This window comes from Lynx canadensis, chromosome E3 (genome assembly GCF_007474595.2).
Source record: "Lynx canadensis isolate LIC74 chromosome E3, mLynCan4.pri.v2, whole genome shotgun sequence".
Taxonomy (NCBI): domain Eukaryota; kingdom Metazoa; phylum Chordata; class Mammalia; order Carnivora; family Felidae; genus Lynx; species Lynx canadensis.
In genome coordinates this window covers 16,092,441-16,119,878 of record NC_044318.1, presented here as the reverse complement: position 1 = coordinate 16,119,878, position 27,438 = coordinate 16,092,441, and the positions used below count along the sequence as shown (strand labels likewise).

General features: G+C 45.2%; 1 protein-coding gene across 1 annotated transcript; it reads left to right on the top strand.

The window, feature by feature from the left end:
• Positions 1-2,616: 2,616 nt before the first annotated feature.
• On the top strand, positions 2,617-17,188 carry UMOD (uromodulin). Its single transcript, XM_030300952.1, has 11 exons — positions 2,617-2,707; positions 4,468-4,667; positions 5,815-6,588; positions 6,696-6,803; positions 7,997-8,205; positions 9,158-9,306; positions 11,186-11,431; positions 14,096-14,258; positions 14,855-14,936; positions 15,670-15,711; positions 16,865-17,188. The coding sequence occupies exons 2-11, from the start codon at positions 4,574-4,576 to the stop codon at positions 16,924-16,926; spliced, it is 1,929 nt and encodes a 642-aa protein (XP_030156812.1). The 5' UTR covers positions 2,617-2,707; positions 4,468-4,573; the 3' UTR covers positions 16,927-17,188.
• Positions 17,189-27,438: the final 10,250 nt, after the last annotated feature.

Below are 27,438 nucleotides of genomic sequence, written 5' to 3'. Positions count from 1 at the left end.
TTATCAGTGCAGGAAGAAGGATGCTGCCTCATCATGACAGGAGAGGAGATGTGGAAGATGAGTCCACAGACAGGAAGACGGAGAAGATAAGGGAGGCATTGCTTACTGGCTCCCATGAGTACACTGTGATGTCATTAAATGTGTGGGGCTGAGAAAAGGTGGGAATTTTGAAGAAAGAGTGGAAAAACATCCAACTAGAGAAACACCACAGGACGATCCAGCTGCACTGAGTGCAGGTGATGCTTATTGTTTTAAAATGTAGGTTTTATTATTATTCAGGTATTGCAAGGCCAATAGATGAGAAAACAGATGCCATTGAAAACACAGTTTATTATATTCACAGATCCCAACAGGAGGGGGCACACAAGGTCAATCAGGAGGTCAAGGGAGAGGGGGGAAGATGAGCAAGAGCCTTTTTTGTGGTTTCCATGGGAAGGAAGAGGAGAGGCAGGGTAAGCAGGTTTAGGACTGGCTAGTTTGAATAAATTTCAAGTGGGCCCTGGGAAGTGGGAATTGGGAATCCTGGGAATCATCCCTGGTTGTCTGGTTCTGGCACTGGGGTGATTAGGGCAAGGGAATAGTGGCCCTGAAAGTGAGGGGTCCTGGCAAAGGAGGGTGTGGGGGTGGACTCTGGGTGATTGGTTTGCATATGAAAAGCAGATCTCAGGCCAGCCCATTGCTATCTGTAGAAATTAGTTAGCTTGGGAGGGGCAGTCCCTCCACGGTCAACAAAGCCCCAAGATGTAAAAGCATCAGAGAAACTAGAAAAATATGGTTATTGGACTTATGAATAGTCTCCAACACAAAGGTTCCGTCCGTGGCCTTTGCCCAAACAACTCCAGGAGCCACCCAGAGCCTCCATTTTAATCTTTTGGATATCTTTTAGATCTTTTAGATAATCTTTTAGATAATCTTAAAGATACCTGGATGTGGGTTTAGACAGGGCCTCATTTGCACCAACCAGAAATGATATTCCCAATCCAAAATGGAGAAAAAGATTATTTTCTTCTTAAGCAATAGGAGGAAAAAAAAAAAAAAGGAAAGGACACAAACAAACTGCCAGTTTAGAAAAGAATAAATAACCAACAAATGAAGAGACAATGACTTCTCCTTTCATTGAAGAATTGCAAAAGTAAATAATGAGATTTCTCACTTATTTTTTTGACAAAGATAGAAGAAAGTGTACAATGTTCAGGGTTGGTACTATGGTGGGACCATAAAATAATTTTTAAAAATCTCTCTGGGGTGCTGTTTGGGAAGAAGTATCAAAATTCGTAAAACTGCACCACTTCTTTGACCCAGAAATTTCACTCCTACAAAATTATCCTGTGGAGATGAGTACACAGTGCTGATGGTTACCCTTGCCACTAAATGAGACAGGATGAAAAAGATCCTGAAAAAGTACATGCAGTGGGTCATTGTTCATTTCCTACTCAGCCCAAGTTCACACATATTCAATTTTTCTCAGTGGGACTGACTCTTAAGACTGAACTGTCATCTACATGGGCCTGGGTCAGGAGTCATGGAGTCGAGCCCAGGCTCTCCCTTTTCCTACCCCTGTGACTGTCCATCAGCAAAGCAGCATTGGCAGTGACTTCCGCAGGTAGAATTGTTACTACATGTCTGTCGTTACATCTTCTCCTCTAATCACCATAACTACTCTAGGAGATGGGCACTTCCCCTTTACAGACAATAAAAATGACCTCAGAAAGATTAAGAAATGAGCCCTCTGGCACACTATAAATGGCTGATCAAGAGCCAGAACAACTGACTCAAAAGTCAGTATACCCAGTCATGAAGTTATCCACCTCCCAAGGGGCCTGTCCTCATGGGAACTCAGAATCTTTGTTTCACAGAGTGGGTCTGGCGCAGTGATGTCTGAATTATCTTCTGGCTCTGACCTTCAAGTATTTTCAGCTCCTCTCCTGCCATGCCTAGACCATCGAAGAGCTTGCTGAGCCCGTAAGGATGGAGTGTGCTTCTAAAGGGTGCCTTCTCCAGGGTAGGGAACCCAAATGGCCACAGGTACATGTCCTAATGGGGACAATAAACACCCCTTTTTTTGGTCTCCTGGGTCACTCAGTAGGTTGGGCATTTGACTCTTGATTTTGGCTCAGGTCATGAACCCAGGGTCGTGGGAACCAGCCCCATGTCGGGCTCTTGCTGAGCATGGAGCCTGCTTAGGATTTTCTCTCCCCAACCATCCACTCTCTGTCTTGCCTCCTCTCTCAAATAAACAAAAACAAAAACAAAAACAAAAACAAAAACAAAAACAAAAACACCTCTCTTCTTCCCAGGACAGCCTGGCTTGGGATACTGGCCTCTGCTTGGCTCCTTGAGTCCACCTTGTCCTTCTCATTGAGCAAGAAAAAGCCTAGTACCTTGGCACTGCTTTTGCAGTTAATTTCTAACTCAGGAATCTCTTTATGTCAAAAGGTGCAAAACAGAGGCCTTGTATTTGCAGGCACAAGTTTGACCCCCAATGTCAATCATTTAGGGTGTCTACATATTAGGAAAAAGAACAACAACCTGGCAACCTAGGAAAGGAAAACACTGTGCCCAAAGGGGAAAATATTCCACCCTCAAGAAAACAATCTCAAGAAACAGAACCAGAGGATAATTGGAGGAAAGACTGCCAGCCAGGGGTAGATGTATATATAGGAGGCACATACTTGTAAACAGATTAATTCTACCTTTCTGGCTTCAGGTAAGGCTATCTACAGCTCTCTCTTCTTCTAGCCACTTCTTCCCACCTAGCTGTCTTCTAATTCCCATTCTGCTTGGGAGAAGGGGGAAGAAAATCAAGAGACTGGACACTAGGGTCAGACCTAGAGTGAGTCCTTCCTCTGTTGATAATTGGCTTCATTATCTCTGGTTGGCCAGTCTCCCTCTCTTTGAGGCTGTGCTCTGTGCTTTTCTAATAACAATGACTACTATTTCTTCACTCATTCAATGCATGTTAATTAAGTGTCTACTATGTACCAGGCACTGGGAATATAGCAGTGAACAATAGCATTGGCTCTGTGCTAGGTCCTGCTTTGAATATATCATCTTAGTTAATACCCATGACAATATGCAGTCAGTTATTACCCACCACAGTGTTTTCAAAGTATAGATCACAAGCCATTAGTGGATCATGAAATAATTTGTGGATTATATCCAAAATCTTCTTTTAACTAAATACTATAGACAATGTCAACAAGCAATGTACACACTAACGAAAAGAATTTTTTTTTATAAAACTTCTAGTGTGTGTGTGTGTGTGTGTGTGTGTGTGTGTGTGCAGGCACATACACAAGCAACTGCACCAATTTAACTTTTTTTAACATTTTTTAAAATATATTTTTGTGAGACAGAGAGAGACAGAGTGTGAGCAGGGGAGGGACAGAGAGAGAAGGAGACACAGAATCTGAAGCAGGATCCAGGCTCTAAGCTGTCAGCACAGAGCCTGACACGGGGATCAAACTCATAAACCGTGAGATCATGACCTGAGCTGAAGTCAGATGCTTAACTGAGCCACCCAGGCGCCCCAACAACTGTACCAATTTATGGCAAAAAATATTTTCTTTATAGCAGATCCTAGTCATAAAGGCTTGGAAAATACCGCACTAGAACACAAGTTCTTTGATCACAGGGACTTCAGACTAAGCCTGGCACATCACAGGCACTCAGTTTGTGGAAGCAATGACCCATATTTCATAGATGAGAAAACTAATTCTTCCCGAAATGAAATACCTTGCCGAAAGTCACACTGTTAGTGGTTGGTAAAACAGGGATTTGGATCCCTGTTACAGGCTCCAAGTCCCGCACATTTAACCACCATGCTACCCTACTTTGCTACTGGAAAAATTAGGGTAGTATTAGTAGTACCCACCTAGGATTATTTCACCAATTGAGTGGAATAATAAGTGACTGCTCTGGAAACATTAAAATCCATTGTGAGGGTTAATCGCCTCTCAAGTTTTTATCTCAAGCTATTTCTTTGTGATATGTGAGTTGCATGAAGTCAGGGATCTTGCCTATCCTGTTCATTGTTTTCTTTGGTGTGTAGCTCCCTGTTTGGCACAAGGTAGCTACTCAATAAATGTTTGTTGAATAAATAAATGGATCTGGGCAAGCTGAAAGTTTCCCAGCAGGGATCAGCAGTTGGCTGTTAAAACCCAAAACTGCCTCCTATGATGGTGAGTCCAGAACATTCTACCCTATCTTGCTGCTTCCTGTTCCAAATGAGACTCAGTTCTTCCAGATGCGCTGAGACTTGGGGAGCAGAGGATGGCATGTGGGTGGGAGTAAGGGTGGGGTCACAGATGAGAAAACTACCAAAGCAGGGGCCACAGCACTGCACACTCTTTGTAGTTCATATAAATGGCATCTTCTGGAGCTGTGCAGTGCACAACCAAAGCACTCCTCCCAACTGTGGGGAGGGGAGTTAGATCATGCGTTTATCCCATCCATCTCTGTTCACAGGACTCCTCAGGCATCACAGACTGGGAGGAAAACCCAGGGGGTCAACATGTCCTTGTCTTCGGGCAGGTCTTCCCCAGATCAGAAGTAGCTGTGAAGAGCAGAAGGAATGGGGCGGCTTTCTTCTCTGACCCTGATGCGGATGGTAGTGGTGGTAACCTCTTGGGTCATAACAGCTGTCACCATTGAGACCTCAGAAGCAAGTAAGTGTGTGTGTGTGTGTGTGTGTGTGTGTGTGTGTGTAGGGAACAATGCCACTATTAGCAGAGGAGGTCATGCTCTCTCTCCTGTCATGCTTGGAATTTGATTTATTCTAAATACAGTTTGATACTTTAATGTATATAGGACTCAGATGGGAATTTCGCTAAAATGCAGGCTCTGATTCAGTGGGTCCTGGGTACGGCCTGAAATTCTGCATTTCTGACAAGCTCTCAGGTGATGCTAATGCTGTGGTTCTTAGATCGCAAGAGTCTAGAATACCACTAAGGTCCCCTGCCACTTTACTGGAAAGTCGGGAACATACTTAACCACACAGGAGGTTTAAAACACCTAAGTGGCTCCCAAATACCTCCCCTTGAATTCTAAAGAGGTCTTTCCATTGGGTCTTACATCACCCTCATGTAGCTTTCAGCTTCTCCATGCAAAAGGGAGCTGGGCACCTCCCATGAGCTGGAGTACTCGGGGGCACAGTAAATGCCATTTCAGTGTCCTGGTTAAGAGCATATACTCTGTGGTCCTGCCACTTGGGTTTGTGTCCCGGCTTTTACCAACAGAGCACATGGCTTAAACCCTCTGAACCTCAGTTTGCTCATCTTTAAAATAAGGGTAAACACAGAAGCAATCCCCTAGGGGCCATTGGGGAAGATTCAATGAGATAATGAGTGAAAAGCACACATCCCAATTTAAGTGCTTAATAAACAACAGCTCATTATCTTTATGGCTTTTATTGTCATGGAGGATGTCACACAAAGTGTGACTGCCCCTGTCAGGGAGAGTTGGGGAAGTCTTCAGGGAAGAGGCAGGGAAGATCTGAGCAAAAGGCATTAAATGTTCAAAAGTGGGGAAGGGGTGACAGGGTCACCTAAATCCTACCAAAGTGTCAAGAACTCAGTATTATTCCTCTGGATGTAGAAACATGGATATTTTAAAAGAAGACACAGTTTGAAAGCAATGCTTAACACAGAAGAATGCACAGTGCAATCATAAGGGGAGTTTTGTTTATTTGTTTTGGAGGGAGTCCTCCAGGGACCAAGTCTAAAGAACATGGTACCCAAAGGGATATAGGAGGACTCTCTTGGTGACCACTGGTCCAGCTGTCCCTACTCTGAGGCTGGGCTCTTCTGTCCGCAGGAAGCTGCTCTGAATGTCACAGCAATGCCACCTGCATGGAGGATGGGGTTGCCACAACCTGCTCCTGCCAGGTGGGTTTCACCGGCGATGGCCTTACGTGCGTGGACCTGGACGAATGTGCCATTTCTGGGGCACACAACTGCTCCGAGGACAGCATCTGTGTGAACATGCTGGGCTCCTACTTGTGCACCTGCCCTGACGGCTTCCGCCTGATGCCTGGGCTGGGTTGCACCGACGTGGACGAGTGTGCTGAGCCGGGACTCAGCCGCTGCCACGCCCTGGCCACCTGCGTCAACCACAAAGGCAACTACTCATGCGTGTGCCCCGCTGGCTACTGGGGTGATGGGTGGCACTGTGAGTGTTCCCCAGGCTCCTGCGGGCCAGGACTGGACTGCGTGCCTGAGGGCAACACGCTTGTGTGCGTGGACCCATGCCAGGCGCACCACATCCTGGATGAGTACTGGCGCAGCTCTGAGTACGGGGCAGGCTACACCTGTGACTCAGGCCTGAGCGGCTGGTACCGCTTTGTGGGGCAGGGCGGCGTGCGCCTGGCCGAGACCTGTGTGCCAGTCCTGAGCTGCAATACGGCTGCGCCCATGTGGCTCAATGGCACGCACCCGTCCAGTGATGAGGGCATCGTGAGCCGCACGACCTGCGCCCACTGGAGGGGCCACTGCTGCCTGTGGGACACACCTGTGCAAGTGAAGGCCTGTGCCGGCTACTACGTCTACAACCTGACCGCGCCCCCCGAGTGCTATCTGGCCTACTGCACAGGTGAGTGGGTGTCTTCCCCCCACCCCCACCTCCACTCCAGGCCTGGGTGGGCACCACAGGAGCCTGGGGAGCATCCCTGCTGACTGTCTGTGTCTGTGACTCTGCAGACCCAAGCTCTGTGTTGGGGACGTGTGAGGAGTGCAGTATAGACGAGGACTGCAAAATGGATGATGGCACATGGAGCTGCCAGTGCAAACAGGACTTCAACATCACTGGTGAGGCCAGTGGGAGGAGGCAAGGTGTTGAGAAATGTCAGCAACTGGGGGAGGGACATAGTCCTGTGTGATACATATCATCCAATTTGAGTGAAAAGAAGGTCCAGTGATATCTATTAAAACCAGCAGAAGCTCTCTAGGCTCCTGGTCTCATTTTAGTTGGCCCCAAAGCTCCCAGAGCTTGAGGGACTTCCTTATCCCCACCTTCTTTCTGAGGCTCCCACACCACAGCAGGACAGGGGAAGCTGCTACCTGTTGGCCAAAGACTACCTAAGCCATATTTCTGCAGCCCAAGAACACAGGACTGGTGACCAGCCTGCGGTTTCTTCCACTGACCCCTGGAAGACCCATAGCAGGGCTCTGGCCATCTCTGAGCCTCAGATTCCCCATATGTACAATGATTGAAGCAGGAAAGTATCTCCCAAACTTCAGTCATGATTTTAGTCACATCCAAGTTCCAATTTTACAATTTTTCTTTATGCAAGTACTAGCTTATACTGGGATTTTTATTAGTAACTTGTTTTTCTTTAAATTGATTGAATCGTTCTTCTTTGAAATAAACTTGGGACATTGATGGTCACTACTGCATCTATCTGTGGCACGTAACACCTTCGACAGAAGGTAACAGTAAAAATGAATACAAGAAAAGAAAATTATTAAATTCTAGCAGCTGTGTAATACTTCAATTTTAAAGTAAAAAAAAAAAATCCAGCTAGATGTTATTTTGTTCCCCAAACACTTAGCCTGATATCTGCATTCTGTTGTTTTGAAAGGGAAATTAGTAAGTGCAGAGCACTAAAAACATTAGTAACTAGTGAGGACTATCTCTTTGATATAGAAAGGATGGAAAGATACTACAATTAATGTGTTGTTTTGTTTTGTCTTACTGAGATTCAATGTATTTAATGCTGGGGGGTGAATGGATCAAAAATGTTTTCATTTGTATACAATCCACATAGAAAGTTAACAAGGGGCTGATGGATGGCCACTTGAATCCATCCAGTGATTCTCAGAGTCCAATCTTGTGTCTCAGTCCCTCTGATAGGGAAGACCACAGCAAGAACAGACAGAGGCTAATCTGAGTGCCCTCCAGGTGGTGGATAGCCCAACCAATTGGGCCCAGGGCCTGGAGATGTGGTGGACCCCGAATTGTGGTCACTGGCTTCCAATCCCACCTTCCCTGCCTATTTCAGATCTCTCCCACCTGGAGCGCAGGCTGGAGTGTGGGGCCAATGACATCAAGGTGTCCCTGAGCAAGTGCCAGCTGAAGAGCCTGGGCTTTGAGAAAGTTTTCATGTACTTGCGTGACAGCCAGTGCTCAGGCTTCATTGAGAGGGGAGACCGGGACTGGATATCTGTGGTGACCCCAGCCAGGGATGGCCCCTGTGGGACAGTGATGACGGTATGTGCTGGTCAGTGTGGGACAGGGTGAGAGCACTGCCTGGTTCAAGCCCTAGCTTTATCATTTTCCAGTTGTATGAGCCTGGCTGTGCCTCAGTTTCCTCAACTACAAAATGGGATAATAGTACCTACTTCATAGGATTTTTAAGAGGATTAAATGAGTTATTGTATGTGAAGTGATTAGGACAGTGACTGGCACAGTGTAAGTGCTTAATAAATGTTAGCTTCAAATAAAGAGAATGATCCTGATGACAGTTCCCCATTTTACAGATGGGAACAGAAGGGCCTACAGGAAAGTAATTCTTCTCAGCCAGTAGGTATTGGCACTGGGCTCAGAAGCAGGTCTGTCTATCTTGGGTGATCCTGGGAGGCAAGGTCTGCATCACTGGTGTCTAGAGAACCAGGACTTCACCTACAGAAACCTCCTCAAAAGGGACCCAGAGGTCAATGTTTGAGTGAACACTGCTTCCCCAACTCCCTCATCCCCCGGAAAGAAAAGGAAAGAAGACAAAAGAAAGGAAGAAGGAAGTTTTCATTTTCTGCATGTAGCGTTTAAAATTCCAGTATTAACAATGAGTCAGGACATGGTTTTTAGTCTTTTTAGTGTATGAGAGAGGAAACATGGCCTAAGTGGAAGAGCCCAGGCTCTTAGATCCCACGTCTTGTGGGCAAGTTACTCAGAGTTAGTCAGTTTCTATGAAGCCCCATCTCCTCATCATGAGGCAGGAGATAGTAGAGCTTAGGGTCATTGAAGGGGCCAATACAGTGATGCCGGAGGAACATTTCGCTCAGGACCTAGCAGGTGATGCATGCTCATAGATGGCTGCTGTTGTTATAACTTTTGATTATGACAGCTGGGAGGACAGCTCACAGGTAGCTAGAGAAACCCATTTGGTTTTGAGTCCTACTCAGATTCTCATGCCCCTTTCTCCCACTCCCACCCTCCAACACAGAGGAATGAAACCCATGCCACGTACAGCAACACCCTCTACCTGGCAGATGAGATCATCATCCGTGACCTCAACATCAACATCAACTTTGCGTGCTCCTACCCCCTGGACATGAAAGTCAGCTTGAAGACCTCCCTGCAGCCAATGGTCAGGTGTGGCCAGAGAGGGTCCCCGGTGTCCCTGGCTGGCTCTACCCCACGACCCCTTAACCACCAGGTCCTCAGTTTCCCTGTCAACTGCCAGCCATAAGGAGCTGGGTGGGGGTACTGGGAGCGAGCATTCCCAATGGAATACAGCCCAACTGGGAATACTGGAGCCCAGATTCAAATCCAGGCTCTGTCACATACTAACAAGATGGCTTTGGAAACTGATAGCCCCACCCTGGGTGATGGTCTTCAGTGAAAGGGACTTAGCAGTACTTTATTAGAAGCACAACAGTGCTTTGCATATGTAAATCAAATATTAGGGCCTCTAGCTTATCAGAGGGGCAGGGTGGTTGGACCAGACGGAAGGAGGGAGGGCTCCTGGTCCAGACCTGCTATTTATATGATACATAAATCATATGCCATATTTGAATCTCTGTTTCCTTCCTTCTCTGTAAAAAGAAGGAGTTGACTAAAGAGGGATTTAAAATTATGCCTCTTGGGGTTTCAGGGTCTTTAAGGAAGTGCCTTTGGGGATGCCTACAAGGTGAACCAGAGATGTTCCACCTATAATGGGTGCCACATGTGGTTTTATTATTTACAAAAATAATAAAAGGATCCTGTTGCCAAATAAAACTGAAAATCTCTGAGTAGGACGACTCACAAGCCAATGATGCTGATGCTGGAAAAATTACAGTTGTAATTAGAACAAGCATTTATGAAGAGCTGACTATATGTCAGGCATTGTGCTAACAGCTCTACAGGAAATCTCAGTGAAATCTTAGAGCACCTTAAGAGGTATAGGTATTACTATTATTATTATTCCCATTATACAGATGTGGAAATTGAGGCTCAGAGAAGGTTGAGGAACTTGTCCGAAAGTAGAGTTTAGTAAGTGACAGAGCTGGGATTCAAACCCAGGCCATCAGGCCCAGAGTCCCCACTCTACCATGGCCTTAATTGTGAAGCTCACCCATGGTTACATGCTCTTTGGGCCAACCAGACTTGGGGAAGGGCACTAGGCACTGATGAGGGTGCCTGGCTTACTTGGGGGAAGAAGGTTGCTCATTGTCTGCCTTTGGATGGGTCATCATCTGGTCAAGCAGTTCACTGAAGCAACATGGTGGCCATGTCTCAGCCTGACAGACTTCAGGGAGCAAAACATCTGTGTGCAGATGTGTCTCTGCTTTGAGCTGGGAATCTTGCCTTACTCCAAATCTGAGTCCAAGCCAACAACCCACTTCTCACTTATAACATGGACTTCTGCATTACTGCGCTTTTATCATACACCTTGTTTCTAGGGTATCAGTCTTACAATGTCCTTTATTGGCTCATCCTGTGAAGTCTACATCAGTGCAGCTATTTCCAGTGTGGTTTACTTGTAACCACAAATAAATTTACAAATTTACAAATTTACAAAACCCCTGTCTTCTGCTGTAGGTAGAACCAGAACTCTGACTTAGGCCTGTAGGACTCATAGTCTCCCTTTCAACGGTTCCAGGTTGAGACCAAAGAAGAAATGTAGGTGACTCCCTTGAGAATTTGTTTATTGCACTTCTTAAAGGCAAGGGCTACCATGTGAGGGAGGCAGACATGTGATCCATGGATCAGCAGCAACAGCAACACGTGGGAGCTTGTTAAAAATGTAGAACCTTAAGCCCGACCCAAACCTACCAAACCAGAACCTGCATTTCAACAAGATCCTCAGGTGACCCATGTCCGCTCATTGCAGTTTGCAACCATTGCGGTGGTGGTGGGTTCCAGTCCTACTGCTGGATAAAAATGCAGAGAGCTACCAAGGACGTCCCAGGACTGTAGACCAGAAAGGGTGGGCCATGTGTTGCTGTTCTCAGATCTGGTTTTCTCACCAGCCCCTCTCTCCCTGTAGCACCCTAAACATCAGCGTGGGTGGGACAGGCATGTTCACCGTGCGGATGGCACTCTTCCAGAGCCCTGCCTACACACAGCCCTACCAAGGCTCCTCCGTGACCCTGGCCACAGAGGCCTTTCTTTACGTGGGCACCATGCTGGATGGGGGTGACTTGTCCCGGTTTGCACTGCTGATGACCAACTGCTATGCCACACCCAGCAGCAATGCCACAGACCCCTTGAGGTACTTCATCATCCAGGACAGGTGAGGCTCCTGGATGGAATTCCAGGGAAGAACGGGGCAATCTCTGGATTGGGATTTGGGGAAAAGTACATCTTTATATTTGTTCATCTCTAGCTGAAAATCTAACATTACCATCCACTATGAACATAGGCAACAAATCATGAAAGTATTAGCAGGACATTTGCACATGTTAATACTTTTCAGTTACTAGAATATTACAGTTTCTACTAGAAATTATTTAATGTATTATCAGTACGTATTTATATATAATAGATATGTAAAAGGGCACCTGGATGGCTCAGTCGGTTAAGCATCCTGACCAGCTCAGGTCATGATCTCACAGTTCGTGAGTTTGAGCCCCACGTCGGGCTCTGTGCTGACAGCTCAGAGCCGGGAGCCTGCTTTGGATTCCGTGTCTCCCTTTCTCTCTGCCCCTCCCCCACTCACATTCTGTTTCTCAAAAATAAATAAAAAATAAACGTTAAAAAATTGTTATAATAGATATGTAAATACATAATACATATATCAAATGTTTGAATTATTTTGAGAACTACACTTCAATTTAACTGGTTTCCTTTATAATCTTAGGTACTTTATGTGTTTAAAACATTATTTTTGAGGAGGGATGCATGGGCTTTACCAGAAGGCTGGAGGTGTCCAGGACTCAAGAAAAGGTTAAGAAACCTGACTGAAAGGTGCACCGACCCAAGGCAGGAGGCAAGCAAGCAGGACTTGGCTGGGAGGAGTGCACTGGAGACAGTTAATCAAGGGCCAGTTGTAAAAGGGAGGACACAGAAGTGCTGCTTTTTACTCCAGAGGCATTGGAGAACCATGGGCCACACTGTGAGAAAGTAATTCACACTGTCATTCAAAATGGAACAGATGTTTCTGGAAGCTTACTGTGTACCAGGCTCTGTGGATAACACAGTGCATAGAACAGACAAACCTCTATGCCCTCATACAGCTGATATTCCAAGGGGTGGGGGGAGACCAATAATTAACGAAGATGAAATCCATAGCATGTCAGTGGTAATGGAGCTACAGGAAAAACCCAAAGCAGGAAAAGGGGAGAGGCATTTGCAATTTTAGTAGCATAGTCAGGAAGACAGTGAGCTATTCCTGATTCAGTTCTTAGAATGTGTCAATTACATCAAGGGAAAAGTCTAAGTTGGGTGCTCATCTGACATTTACACTTCTCTGTTATTTGCTAATCCCCTTTGCAGCAGAAAGAAAGCAGAAGTCTGTTTTAGGGCCTTTAGCTGTGACAGTAGCTAACTAAAATTTAATAGCACTGTTTTACTTTGTATTTATCTGTAAATGGTCATGTTTTGCTTATGGCAAGCGATACTGGTTTGCCATTTGTGGTCAGGATCTGAAGATTCTTCTGAAAAAATTGATGTATTCCAATAAAAATTTACATGTATTTGATGAAAATAGTAAGTAGATAATAATACAGATGTTGGGAAACACAGGAAAACATACATGAAGGTGGTTTCTAGGTAAGGCAAAAAAAAATTGGGAAAGGGTTGGCATGATCTTGATTGGGCCATCATGGAGACTTGGGTTCACATCTTGGCTTTGCTGTTTCTTTGTCCAGAGACACAAGCCATCTCATCTGTCTGACTATTCATGTTCTCATATATGAAATGAGCATATGTGCAGTTGAACATGTACGCTGTGGAACGCTTGGAAAGTTTTGAAAAAGAAGCAGGAAGAAATGCTGGATGTGCCTTTGTTTTTCTGTCTGGGCATGTGTGGGAGCTGGATTGGGGACCACCAGTCTGAGAGAGATGTCAAACATCTCAGGATGTGTAAGGAGGAGCTGGCTGGGGAGACAGTAAGAGGGGCTGGATGCCCTGCTCAGGTTGTGTGCATGGGTCTTTCAGGCAGTGGGTCCCCTTAACCTCAGGGCCTTTATTTTGCCAAGTGGAGTGTGCACTTTTGCAATCAGATCTGAATTGTGGGGGACACAAAGCAAAGATGTCCCTTCTCAGTTCTTCCTCTATGCAATCAGCATTCAGCCCCTCTCCTAAATCAATTCTGAGCAAATCATGTAAAATAGCAGAGAAGATGCCCAATTTGTCTGCCCATGTGTCCTGATCCAGCCCAGCACATACAGGAGTCACTGCATGTGCAGTTTTGAGTTTAGGTGCCATTGTGTACATTTACAGATGGGCACACACACATACACACACACTCCCATTTGGTTATTGCCCCTCAGGACTTGGAAGTTGCCCACTGTTATAGTTAGAACCACCTACATAAAAGATAGCAAAGGAATGGTAGCTAAGGATCCTGAATGTCATTTCCTAGGAAACCAAGCTGACTTCATTACATAGTTTCAACTCTGTGCTGACCACAGTTTTACTTCACCATCATATATATGTAGCATCTACTATGTGTCATATACTATAGTGAGCACTTTGAAAAGTTAACTGGCTTAATTTTCACAGCTATCTTATGAAATGGGTTACAAATAGTACTCCCTGTATACACGGGGAGACTGGGGCACAGAGAGATTAAATTGCTCAAGGACACACAGCAAATAATAGGGGGAGGAGTGAGAGTTGAACCCAGAAGTTTGGCCATAATTGCTTCTCGGCCTTTTGGCTAACATCAAGTGCAGGAAGTTTGGCCATAGAGTGCTTGTTTAACCAACCATGTTTTATGACTTAAATCTCCCAGATGTCCACGCACTAAGGACTCAACCATCCAGGTGGTGGAGAATGGGGAGTCCCTTCAGGGCCGATTTTCTGTCCAGATGTTCCGTTTTGCTGGGAACTACGACCTGGTCTATCTGCACTGTGAAGTCTATCTGTGCGACACTGTTAATGAAAAATGCAAACCTGTGAGTTGCCTTTTCCTCCCTCAGGCTGCTTGCCATGACCTCTCCCTCGCCCATCTCCAATAACCAAAGACATCTGGCCACAAGGTCTAAAAGAAAATAAACATTTTGGCTGTGTTTCTCTTTTAGTCCAGGAATAGAATGAGCAGTAAGACGGGGTGGGCGTGGCCAGGTAAGAGACCTAAGCTGTTGGGAAATCAGGCGAGATCAGTGCATTGCAACTGGCTGGTAAATGCTCTGGCTTATCTGCAGGCTTGTGTTCTGATAACAGAAGCTGACATTTTAAAGCACCAGGTGCACCTTATCTGTGTTCATTTTTTAATTCTTTGCAGTAACTAAAGGGGAGGAATTTTATTAGTTCCTTATATGAGCCACTCAGAGAACTTTGGTAACTTGCTTAAGATCATATACCTAACAAATGGTAGAGGTGGGGCATGAGCCCAGGTATGCAGATTTCCTGACAACCCCTGCTTTGACCATCCTCAAGCCCCAGACTGAGGCAGGAGGATGCCCTTGTGAGGAGTGCAGCCCATTCCCCACGGCAGGACCACATTCAGTCTCCCTCATGGAAGGGTTTCTTTGTTGCCCTCTTCCTGCAGACCTGCTCTGGGACCAGATTCCGCAGTGGGGGCATCACAGACCAAACCCATGTCCTGAACCTGGGTCCCATCACACGGAAAAGTAAGAAAGATACTCCCTCCTCCCATGCTCCTGGTGGGGAATATTCTCTGGAGATGAGGAGGAATGACAGAACTCACCATGTGGATCTTACTATGTTCAGAACTGGAGCAAGTCAATTCTGTGGGGCAAGGTGGACTATAAGCTGCCTTCCTTTTACCAGTTCCGAATCATGTGTTCTTTCTGTTGCACAAATTTGTTCTTCTGCCTCCTGTGTACTAGGCCCTATACTAGTGGTTGGGGATCCTGTGGTGAGCAAAAGCAGACACAGATCTGGTTCACATGGAACTTAGAGACCACTGGAGCCGACATTATTCAACTGAGGAGGGATTAACTAAGAGGGGTCAGGGAAAAGGGGTGAGGGGAAGGGAATCTCAGGGTACAGAGGGTACAGCGTGGGCAAAGGGCCTGTAGTGGGACGGAGCCCAGCCTGCTAGAGGAACTGAGAAAAGGCCGGGCAGGCTGGAAAGAAGAGGATGTTGGTATAGGATAAGCTGATGTAGTGGGGTCCAGACCATGTGGGGACTTACAGTTGTTGCTAAGTTTTGGGGCCTTTCTCCTGAAAGTAGTGGGGAACCCCTGAAAGGTCAAAAGCAGGGAAATGACATGATCAGGCCCGGGTTTTAAAAAGACTACTCTGGCTGCAAGGAGAAGAGCAAATTGAAGGGCTTTCTCTCAGGATTTTTGCCAACTGCATGCCTTCTCCTCACACTGATCCTTCTCTTTCCATCTACAGATGTCCAGGCCGTAGTCTCAAGGGCTGCTTCCAGCAGCCTGGGTAAGTTCAGGTCCCCTTTTCAGGGGGCATCCACGAGAACCTTCCTCTGGGGCTTTTATCTATAAGCCCAGGATGTGCTGGAGCACCTGGCTTGGTTGGCCTGAGCTCTGAAGAGGTGACTACACCTGTGGAAATGCCTGGTCCTGGGGATGTACATATGCACATATATGTATGCTGTCCCCCACTAGTGCACATGTGCACACAGACACAGGCATGCATAGACAGGCACCCCAGAATGTACATCACCCAGACATGTTTGCACACACACAGACACACACACACACCAGGTCACATGCATATATTCATATTTGTACACACAGATACACAGACAGCTAGAGTTGCATGCATGCATATTTGCAGGTACAGACACACACACAGTTAAACAAACTTATACCTAGTAGACATGCACACACTAGATCTGCATCCTGGGCACTTCCTGAAGCTTTGTGATTTATCTCTAACACTATTTTCAGGATTCACTCAGCAGGTAACAAATATATGGTCAGTGCTACTACATGCCAAAGACAATGCTTAGTTCCAGGATGAACACAATAGACAAACAAGAAACCCTGTTTCTCTGCTTCTCTGATGACAAACGCCAGGGACAGGTGGCATTTTATGGCCTTTGACTGACTTGTCTGAAAATATGGATGAAAAGTGAATTAATGTAACTGTTGCCCTTCTTGGCTCCTGGTATCTAGATCTGAAGGAGTTGTTACACCAACCTAGTGTTTTACCTGAGCTAGTCCAACCCTGTACCAGTGACCTTGGAGCTGGAGATCTAAGGTGTTCCTAAGAGGCTTCTCCTCTGTGAATATCTCAAGGTTACAAAGGATGCTTGAGTAGGTTGGGCCCTGCACATCAGTGTCCTTTTGAGGGGCTACCAATGCCCTTCCTAATGCCAGAGGAAAGACTGTCTTCTTCAATCTGGTCCACCTGAGAGGGCACCTTTCTCTATTTTTCTACTCTGAGTGGCACCTTTCTCTAATTGGATTTCAGAGCAGATCAAGAGAAAGAAGTTTCCTTTTTCTAACTGATCAGCCCAGAGAGGGTATTCTTTCCTAACTGGTCAGTCTAGAGGAGGCACCTAATGTTAGTTTTGCACAAAAACACATCCGTGTTAGCAGCAGCCCTATAATTGCTTTCTTTGCAGGGTTCCTGAAGGTCTGGCTGCCTCTGCTTCTGTTGGCCTCCTTGACCCTGATGTCTCAGTAATAGGCAGCTGGAAACCCTGTGCTCTGCGGCTCTCACTTCCTGATGGCTGTAGGTGATGCAGTTTAGTGCTCCAGCCACAGAAAGGGAGCTCACACTTCAATCAACCTGCTCCTCTTGCCCCGCCTTTGATCCTTGCTATTGCAAAACGGCCTGTATCTTTAAATTCTGCCATCTCTCAAAATGGGACTTGTGATGTGTCTGCACATAAGGTCCCATGTCTCCTTAAAAAGTGTGGCAAAATAATAATAATTTTAAAAGCTCAGTCTTTGAAGTCATTCATTCATTATTTTTCATTGAGCATCTACTATATGTAGGAACTGGTCATAGTGCCAAGGATCCTGTGGTAAAAAAAAACCCAGGACTCATGGAGTTCACACCCTGGTTGGAGAGACTGGGTTTAACTGGTTCTGCTGTGTAATCTTAGACAAAATACATGATCTGACTGAGCTTCATCCATCCATCCATCCATTTATTCAAGAAATATTTGCTGAGCATCTCCTCTGTGCCAGGCACTTCTGGGGATACAGAAGTGAGCAAGTAAAACACAATCCCTCCACTCCTGGAGTTTACAGTCTGGCAAGAAACGGAGTGAACCTAAAAGGGCATGGTAGAAACGGAAGGTATAACTGGGGGCTGCTGCTGCTGTATAATGGGACCAATAATGATGCCCTCACAGGGTCTATTCAGCTTTGCAAAAACATTTATGTGAGCACCCAGTACGTGCCAGGTACCATGATGGGAGCTGGGGAAAGACCAGTGAATAGGATAGATGCAGTCCCTGTGTTCAGGAGTCTCACAATCTTTAGAGATGATGCACTGACACAGCCTACAGACTTCCTTCCTTCACTGCACTTGTCCCTCTCCATCTAGAATATGTAGGCCTGTTTACACAGCCACAGCAGCAGCAGCAGTGGAGAGAAGACCCACTACCCTCATTGGCCAGGGAGGCTTCACAAGGCAGGGGTTGGTGGGGTGGGGGGCTCCAGGAGTCTCACTGAAGGCACAACCAGAAATAAAGAGGCTCTTGGGCCCAGGAGACCCAGATATTCCAAGGACTCTGGACTTGAGTGTCAAGTGGGCCAGTAGAAGCCAATGTGATGGGAAATGTCTGCCCTGACACCAGCTGCTTCCTGGAAGTCCAGCTGTGGCTTTTCAGGACAGACCAAGGCCCTGTTGCTTTATTAGAAACTTCTGACCTCAGGGAAAACCACACGTGTGTATCAGCAAACAGGGCTATGGGGACAGTGTATCTTGAGCTAAAAGATCTCACATGCGGGCACACAGACATGCACTGAATCCCCAGGCCTGCTGCCTTTGCAGAAGGGCTTTATGTAGGAGGACTTCAGTGCTGAGCCTGGCCCTGTCTATGGTCAATCCATGCTTAGTGGAGCCTGGTTGGATCGTGTGCAGATTTACTTTGACTCAGGTACAACCAAACATGAAGAAAAATAAAAATGCCAAAGGCAAGAGCCAGGGAAAAGAAAACACATCAGAATTAATCCTTTCGTCCCTCTGCTCCTTTTTTCTTTTCCTTTCTTTTCTTTTTCTTTACTTTGCTGTTGTTTGTTTTTTTTTAACAATGAAGAAGCAGACTTCTGTTTATTTATTTTGAGAGAGAAAGAACAAGAGAGCATAGCATGAGCAGGGGAGGGGCAGAAAGAGAATCCCAAGCAGGTTCCACATAGTGTGGAGCCCGATGCAAGGCTCAATCCCAGGACCACAAGACCATTACCTGAGCCAATATCAAGAGTCAGATGCCTAATCAACTAAGTCACCCGGGTGCCCCTACTTTATGGGTTTTTTTTTAATCAGTTAGGTATTCAACTGCAACATTCAATAGATACTTTAAGCATAAATTAAATGCTAGGCACTTTTATAGGCACCACAGTAATAGCAAGTAATCAAAACAGAGTCCTTGCTGGTAAAGAGCTTAAGTTTAAAAGGGGGATACAATTAAACAATAACTATGTGAAATGCCAGTGACATGCACTTTGGTGTAAAAAACAAGGAAAAGAGAATAGAGCTATGGGGGTGTTATTTTATATAGGATGGTCAGGGAAAGTCTCTCTGATAAGCAGAAGCTGAGACAAGAGAATGAACTAAGGGGATATCTGAGGAAGAACATTACAGGCAAATGCAAGGGCTCGATTTTGTGTCTTCTCAACAAGGTTTCACTAAGAGTTGAACAGCCATAAATTTTGAGGCATGATTTGCAGGAGAGGCTCTGAAGCATGCATGTTGTGATTTTTTTTTTTCCATTTGTTTACCCAACAAGTACTTACAAGGCGCTGGTTACAACTGCAAAGACAGGGTCCCTGTCCACAAAGATCTTAAAGCCTTCAAGGGAGACAAATAAGTTAGCAGATAATTGAATGGAACTGGAATCATCCCAGACAGGCACAGGGGCAGAGAAGAGAAACACTGGCAAGCCTGTGGTGTTCAGGAGTCTTCCTGGTGAAGGTGGACTTAAATATGTAGTAGGAACAGTATGGGAACAGTATGATCTAGGCAGAGGGAATAGCATATGCAAAGGGCTGGAGGTAGATAAGAGCTCAGAGAGCCACAGATTGGCTGAAGCATAGAATGTGTGGAGAGGAAGCTGTAGACGAGGTAGGAGCTGTGGCCAGCTGTCAGATCCCAGGAAGCAGGAAGTTATAGGACTGGGGGAAAATGCCAAGATGTGATACTATGGCATTTGGCCGCATGGAAGGTAACAGAATCAAAGGAGGCAAGAAAGAAAGCAGGGAGACCCACTAGGCAGCTATTAAAATCACCCTTATCAGATGATGTTGGCCTGAAGCAGGGTTGGTGAAATGGGGCTGAAGAAGGAAAGACCGATTCAAGAAATATTTGAAAAGTGAATGACAAGTTGTGGTAATTACCAGAAATGTGAGCCTGAGGGAGAAAGGAAGGAGCCAGGCAGGTCTCCAGCTTGGGTGACCAGATGCATAGTAGTGTCACTGATTAAGACAGACAATGGGGGCACCTGGGTGGCCCAGGTGGTTAAGTGTCAGATTCTTGGTTTCAGCTCAGGTCACGATCTCAAAGTTCATGGGTTCAAGCCCTGCATCCAGCTCTGTGCTGACAGCATAGAGCCTGCTTGGGATACTCTCTCTCCCTCTTTCTCTGCCCACCCCCTGCTTGCTCTCTCTCTCTCTCTCTCTCAAAATAAATAAATTAAACAAACACACAAACTTAAAAAAAATAAGACAGGCAATGCAATGAAAATGGAGAGATCTGAGTGATGGATGAGTTCAGATTTGAGCCTGCTGAGGTGAAAGTGCCTCAAGCACCTCAGCCCAAGGAGAGAGGTCTGGCAGGAGCTGGGTAGAGAGACAGTTATGATTGGAATGGAGGGGTCAGAAGAGGGATGGAGTAAATGACTGTTTTGTGGGCCCAGATGAATTTTGGAACTCTGCATTTGTGGTGGTTGTAAGTTCCATATTTAGGGGATTTTTCTCCAAATGCAAGAGGAGTAGGGAAGGTGGCTTATAGCACCTTTCTTTGCCCAGGTTGGGGTTTACTGGAAGATGCTACCAATGCCAGGACGTCTGTACTCCCTGCCCCCAATAGCCTTGGCTCCTTAAAGAGTCCCAGAGAAACACAGAAGAGGCAGTGACCATTTGTTCTGCAAAAGCTTTGACTCCCTTATTTAAAAAAAAAATTTTTTTAATGTTTTTATTTATTTTTGAGACAGAGAGAGACAAAGCATGAGCAGGAGAGGGGCAGAGAGAGAGGGAGACACAGAATCTGAAGCAGGCTCCAGACATCAGGGCTGAAGCAGGGCTCAAACTCACAGACTGTAAGATCATGACATGAGCTGAAGTCAGACGCTTAACTGACTGAGTCACCCAGGCACCCCTTGACTCCCTTATTAATGCCACAATACCATGCCACAAAAGCCGGGTCCAAGCCTAATGCTTCAAAGTCCAAGATCTATGGCTTCCTCTCCCTTCCATACCTTCCAATCTCTAGCGTAGCCCACATATCAGAAGGGATTGGAGAAGAGGTGATTCTGACACTTATTTTGCCTTGGGGCTTTGTCTGTCCTTTGATATTCTGTAATTCACCATCCCCAAATTGGCCCTTCCCAGACTCTTCAACACTGAGTATCTAAAAATGTATAAAGTCTATGGGCCAGAGGCAGGAAGATGGCGGCGTAGGAGGACGCTGGGCTCACCGCGCGTCCTGCTGATCACTTAGATTCCACCTACACCTGCCTAAATAACCCAGAAAACCTGGGATTATAAGCCAGAGGATTAGCAGAACGGAGTCACCGGACCCAAGTGCAGACGAGAGGCCCACGGAAGAGGGTAGGAAGGGCGGCGAGGCAGTGCGCGCTCCACGGACTGGCGGGAGGGAGCCGGGGCGGAGGGGCGGCTCGCCAGCCAAGCAGAGCCCCCGAGTCCGGCTGGCAAAAGCGGAGGGGCCTGACGGACTGTGTTCTGACAGCAAGCGCGACTTAGCGTCTGGGAGGTCATAAGTTAACAGCTCTGCTCCGAAGCGGGAAGGCTGGAGGACAAAGGGAGGGAGAGCTGCTGAGCCCCCGGACGACAGAGCTCAGTTTGGTGGGGAACAAAGGTGCTCGCCAGCAACATCTCCCCCGCCCATCCCCAGCCAAAATCCCAAAGAGAACCAGTTCCTGCCAGGGAACTTGCTCGCTCCGCGCAAACACCCAACTCTGCGCTTCTGCGGAGCCAAACCTCTGGCAGCGGATCTGACTCCTCCCGCTGCCACAGGGCCCCTCCTGAAGTGGATCACCTAAGGAGAAGCGAGCTAAGCCTGCCCCCCCTCCCGCCGTGCACCTTGCCTTCCCACCCCAGCTAATACGCCAGATCCCCAGCATCACAAGCCTGGCAGTGTGCAAGTAGCCCAGACGGGCCACGCCACCCCACAGTGAATCCCACCCCTAGGAGAGGGGAAGAGAAGGCACACACCAGTCTGACTGTGGCCCCAGCGGTGGGCTGGGGGCAGACATCAGGACTGACTGCGGCCCCGCCCACCAACTCCAGTTATACACCACAGCACAGGGGAAGTGCCCTGCAGGTCCTCACCACACCAGGGACTATCCAAAATGACCAAGCGGAAGAATTCCCCTCAGAAGAATCTCCAGGAAATAACAACAGCTAATGAGCTGATCAAAAAGGATTTAAATAATATAACAGAAAGTGAATTTAGAATAATAGTCATAAAATTAATCGCTGGGCTGGAAAACAGTATACAGGACAGCAGAGAATCTCTTGCTACAGAGATCAAGGGACTAAGGAACAGTCACGAGGAGCTGAAAAACGCTTTAAAGGAAATGCAAAACAAAATGCAAACCACCACAGCTCGGATGGAAGAGGCAGAGGAGAGAATAGGTGAACTAGAAGATAAAGTTATGGAAAAAGAGGAAGCTGAGAAAAAGAGAGATAAAAAAATCCAGGAGTATGAGGGGAAAATTAGAGAACTAAGTGATACACTAAAAAGAAATAATATACGCATAATTGGTATTCCAGAGGAGGAAGAGAGAGGGAAAGGTGCTGAAGGGGTACTTGAAGAAATAATAGCTGAGAACTTCCCTGAACTGGGGAAGGAAAAAGGCATTGAAATCCAAGAGGCACAGAGAACTCCCTTCAGACGTAACTTGAATCGATCTTCTGCACGACATATCATAGTGAAACTGGCAAAATACAAGGATAAAGAGAAAATTCTGAAAGCAGCAAGGGGTAAACGTGCCCTCACATATAAAGGGAGACCTATAAGACTCGTGACTGATCTCTCTTTTGAAACTTGGCAGGCCAGAAAGAATTGGCACGAGATTTTCAGGGTGCTAGACAGCAAAAATATGCAGCCGAGAATCCTTTATCCAGCAAGTCTGTCATTTAGAATAGAAGGAGAGATAAAGGTCTTCCCAAACAAACAAAAACTGAAGGAATTTGTCACCACTAAACCAGCCCTACAAGAGATCCTAAGGGGGACCCTGTGAGACAAAGTACCAGAGACATCACTACAAGCATAAAACATACAGACATCCCAATGACTCTAAACCCGTATCTTTCTATAATAACACTGAATGTAAACGGATTAAATGCGCCAACCAAAAGACATAGGGTATCAGAATGGATAAAAAAACAAGACCCATCTATTTGCTGTCTACAAGAGACTCATTTTAGACCTGAGGACACCTTTAGATTCAGAGTGAGGGGATGGAGAACTATTTATCATGCTACTGGAAGCCAAAAGAAAGCTGGAGTAGCCATACTTATATCAGACAAACTAGACTTTAAATTAAAGGCTGTAACAAGAGATGAAGAAGGACATTATATAATAGTTACAGGGTCTACCCATCAGGAAGAGCTAACAATTATAAATGTCTATGCGCCGAATACCGGAGCCCCCAAGTATATAAAACAATTACTCATAAACAGAAGCAACCTTATTGAGAAGAATGTGGTAATTGCAGGGGACTTTAACACCCCACTTACAGAAATGGATAGATCATCTAGACACACGGTCAATAAAGAAACAAGGGCCCTGAATGAGACGTTGGATCAGATGGACTTGACAGATATATTTAGAACTCTGCATCCCAAAGCAACAGAATATACTTTCTTCTCGAGTGCACATGGAACATTCTCCAAGATAGATCATATACTGGGTCACAAAACAGCCCTTCATAAGTTTACAAGAATTGAAATTATACCATGCATACTTTCAGACCACAATGCTATGAAGCTTGAAATCAACCACAGGAAAAAGTCTGGAAAACCTCCAAAAGCGTGGAGGTTAAAGAACACCCTACTAACGAATGAGTGGGTCAACCAGGCAATTAGAGAAGAAATCAAAAAATATATGGAAACAAACGAAAATGAATATACAACAATCCAAACGCTTTGGGACGCAGCGAAGGCAGTCCTGAGAGGAAAATACATTGCAATCCAGGCCTATCTCAAGAAACAAGAAAAATCCCAAATACAAAATCTAACAGCACACCTAAAGGAAATAGAAGCAGAACAGCAAAGGCAGCCTAAACCCAGAAGAAGAAGAGAAATAATAAAGATCAGAGCAGAAATAAACAATATAGAATCTAAAAAAACTGTAGAGCAGATCAACGAAACCAAGAGTTGGTTTTTTGAAAAAATAAACAAAATTGACAAACCTCTAGCCAGGCTTCTCAAAAAGAAAAGGGAGATGACCCAAATAGATAAAATCATGAATGAAAATGGAATTATTACAACCAATCCCTCAGAGATACAAACAATTATCAGGGAATACTAGGAAAAATTATATGCCAACAAATTGGACAACCTGGAAGAAATGGACACATTCCTGAACACCCACACTCTTCCAAAACTCAATCAGGAGGAAATAGAAAGCTTGAACAGACCCATAACCAGCGAAGAAATTGAATCGGTTATCAAAAATCTCCCAACAAATAAGAGTCCAGGACCAGATGGCTTCCCAGGGGAGTTCTACCAGACATTTAAAGCAGAGATAATACCTATCCTTCTCAAGCTATTCCAAGAAATAGAAAGGGAAGGAAAACTTCCAGACTCATTCTATGAAGCCAGTATTACTTTGATTCCTAAACCAGACAGAGACCCAGTAAAAAAAGAGAACTACAGGCCAATATCCCTGATGAATATGGATGCAAAAATTCTCAATAAGATACTAGCAAATCGAATTCAACAGCATATAAAAAGAATTATTCACCATGATCAAGTGGGATTCATTCCTGGGATGCAGGGCTGGTTCAACATTCGCAAATCAATCAACGTGATACATCACATTAACAAAAAAAAAGAGAAGAACCATATGATCCTGTCAATCGATGCAGAAAAGGCCTTTGACAAAATCCAGCACCCTTTCTTAATAAAAACCCTTGAGAAAGTCGGGATAGAAGGAACATACTTAAACATCATAAAAGCCATTTATGAAAAGCCCACAGCTAACATCATCCTCAACGGGGAAAAACTGAGAGCTTTTTCCCTGAGATCAGGAACACGACAGGGATGCCCACTCTCACCGCTGTTGTTTAACATAGTGCTGGAAGTTCTAGCATCAGCAATCAGACAACAAAAGGAAATCAAAGGCATCAAAATTGGCAAAGATGAAGTCAAGCTTTCGCTTTTTGCAGATGACATGATATTATACATGGAAAATCCGATAGACTCCACCAAAAGTCTGCTAGAACTGATACATGAATTCAGCAAAGTTGCAGGATACAAAATCAATGTCCAGAAATCAGTTGCATTCTTATACACTAACAATGAAGCAACAGAAAGACAAATAAAGAAAATGATCCCATTCACAATTGCACCAAGAAGCATAAAATACCTAGGAATAAATCTAACCAAAGATGTAAAGGATCTGTATGCTGAAAACTATAGAAAGCTTATGAAGGTAATTGAAGAAGACTTAAAGAAATGGAAAGACATTCCCTGCTCATGGATTGGAAAAATAAATATTGTCAAAATGTCAATACTACCCAAAGCTATCTACACATTCAATGCAATCCCAATCAAAATTGCACCTGCATTCTTCTCGAAATTAGAACAAGCAATCCTAAAATTCATATGGAACCACAAAAGGCCCCGAATAGCCAAAGGAATTTTGAAGAAGAAGACCAAAGCAGGAGGCATCACAATCCCAGACTTTAGCCTCTACTACAAAGCTGTAATCATCAAGACAGCATGGTATTGGCACAAAAACAGACACACAGACCAATGGAATAGAATAGAAACCCCAGAACTAGACCCACAAACGTATGGCCAACTCATCTTTGACAAAGCAGGAAAGAACATCCAATGGAAAAAAGACAGTCTCTTTAACAAATGGTGCTGGGAGAACTGGACAGCAACATGCAGAAGGTTGAAACTAGACCACTTTCTCACACCATTTACAAAAATAAACTCAAAATGGATAAAGGACCTAAATGTGAGACAGGAAACCATCAAAACCTTAGAGGAGAGAGCAGGAAAAGATCTCTCTGACCTCAGCCGTAGCAATCTCTTACTCGACACATCCCCAAAGGCAAGGGAATTAAAAGCAAAAGTGAATTACTGGGACCTTATGAAGATAAAAAGCTTCTGCACAGCAAAGGAAACAACCAACAAAACTAAAAGGCAACCAACGGAATGGGAAAAGATATTTGCAAATGACATATCGGACAAAGGGCTAGTATCTAAAATCTATAAAGAGCTCACCAAACTCCACACCCGAAAAACAAATAACCCAGTGAAGAAATGGGCAGAAAACATGAATAGACACTTCTCTAAAGAAGACATCCAGATGGCCAACAGGCACATGAAAAGATGTTCAGCGTCGCTCCTTATCAGGGAAATACAAATCAAAACCACACTCAGGTATCACCTCACGCCAGTCAGAGTGGCCAAAATGAACAAATCAGGAGACTATAGATGCTAGAGAGGATGTGGAGAAACGGGAACCCTCTTGCACTGTTGGTGGGAATGCAAATTGGTGCAGCCGCTCTGGAAAGCAGTGTGGAGGTTCCTCAGAAAATTAAAAATAGACCTACCCTATGACCCAGCAATAGCACTGCTAGGAATTTATCCAAGGGATACAGGAGTACTGATGCATAGGGGCACTTGTACCCCAATGTTCATAGCAGCACTCTCAACAATAGCCAAATTATGGAAAGAGCCTAAATGTCCATCAACTGATGAATGGATAAAGAAATTGTGGTATATATACACAATGGAGTACTATGTGGCAATGAGAAAAAATGAAATATGGCCCTTTGTAGCAACGTGGATGGAACTGGAGAGTGTAATGCTAAGTGAAATAAGCCATACAGAGAAAGACAGATACCATATGGTTTCACTCTTATGTGGATCCTGAGAAACTTAACAGGAACCCATGGGGGAGGGGAAGGAAAAAAAAAAAAAAAAAAAAAAGAGGTTAGAGTGGGAGAGAGCCAAAGCATAAGAGACTGTTAAAAACTGAGAACAAACTGAGGGTTGATGGGGGGTGGGAGGGAGGGGAGGGTGGGTGATGGGTATTGAGGAGGGCACCTTTTGGGATGAGCACTGGGTGTTGTATGGAAACCAATTTGTCAATAAATTTCATAAAAAAAATAAATAAATAAAATAAAGTCTATGGGCCAAAAATAGGAAACACCCATTCCCCACTTCCTTATTTATTCCCTTGCTCTAACTGGCCCTGAGTGGAATGGCATCCAGACAGAAGCAGAAGTGTTCTAAGGTGATTAGCTAAGAACACAAGGTACAATTGGAAATCCATTGTGCAAACAAGTGCTGTTTGGTTACTCTCACTTCCCTTTGGGTATTAAGCTCCCTTTTGATTAGTGTTTGGTTTCTGGTAATAAATATGGCACCAGCTTCATTGGTTTATTTGAGGGGTTGGGGAGCACATACGCTTCTTCCACTATTTTCTGTGGTAAATCACTTATCTTACCTACATACACCCAACAAGATCAATGTATACCTGGGAGATTAACTCCAGTCCTACCTCAGCACCAATCACAGATAGCCACGTGGGTGGGGAAAT

Excerpts from the sequence above, each read along its gene's own strand:
- UMOD (XM_030300952.1), top strand. The coding sequence starts at position 4,574 with ATGGGGCGGCTTTCTTCTCTGACCCTGATGCGGATGGTAGTGGTGGTA. Across the intron at positions 8,206-9,157 it reads CCTGTGGGACAGTGATGACG|AGGAATGAAACCCATGCCAC; the intron begins GTATGTGCTGGT and ends CCTCCAACACAG. Across the intron at positions 9,307-11,185 it reads TCCCTGCAGCCAATGGTCAG|CACCCTAAACATCAGCGTGG; the intron begins GTGTGGCCAGAG and ends CTCTCCCTGTAG.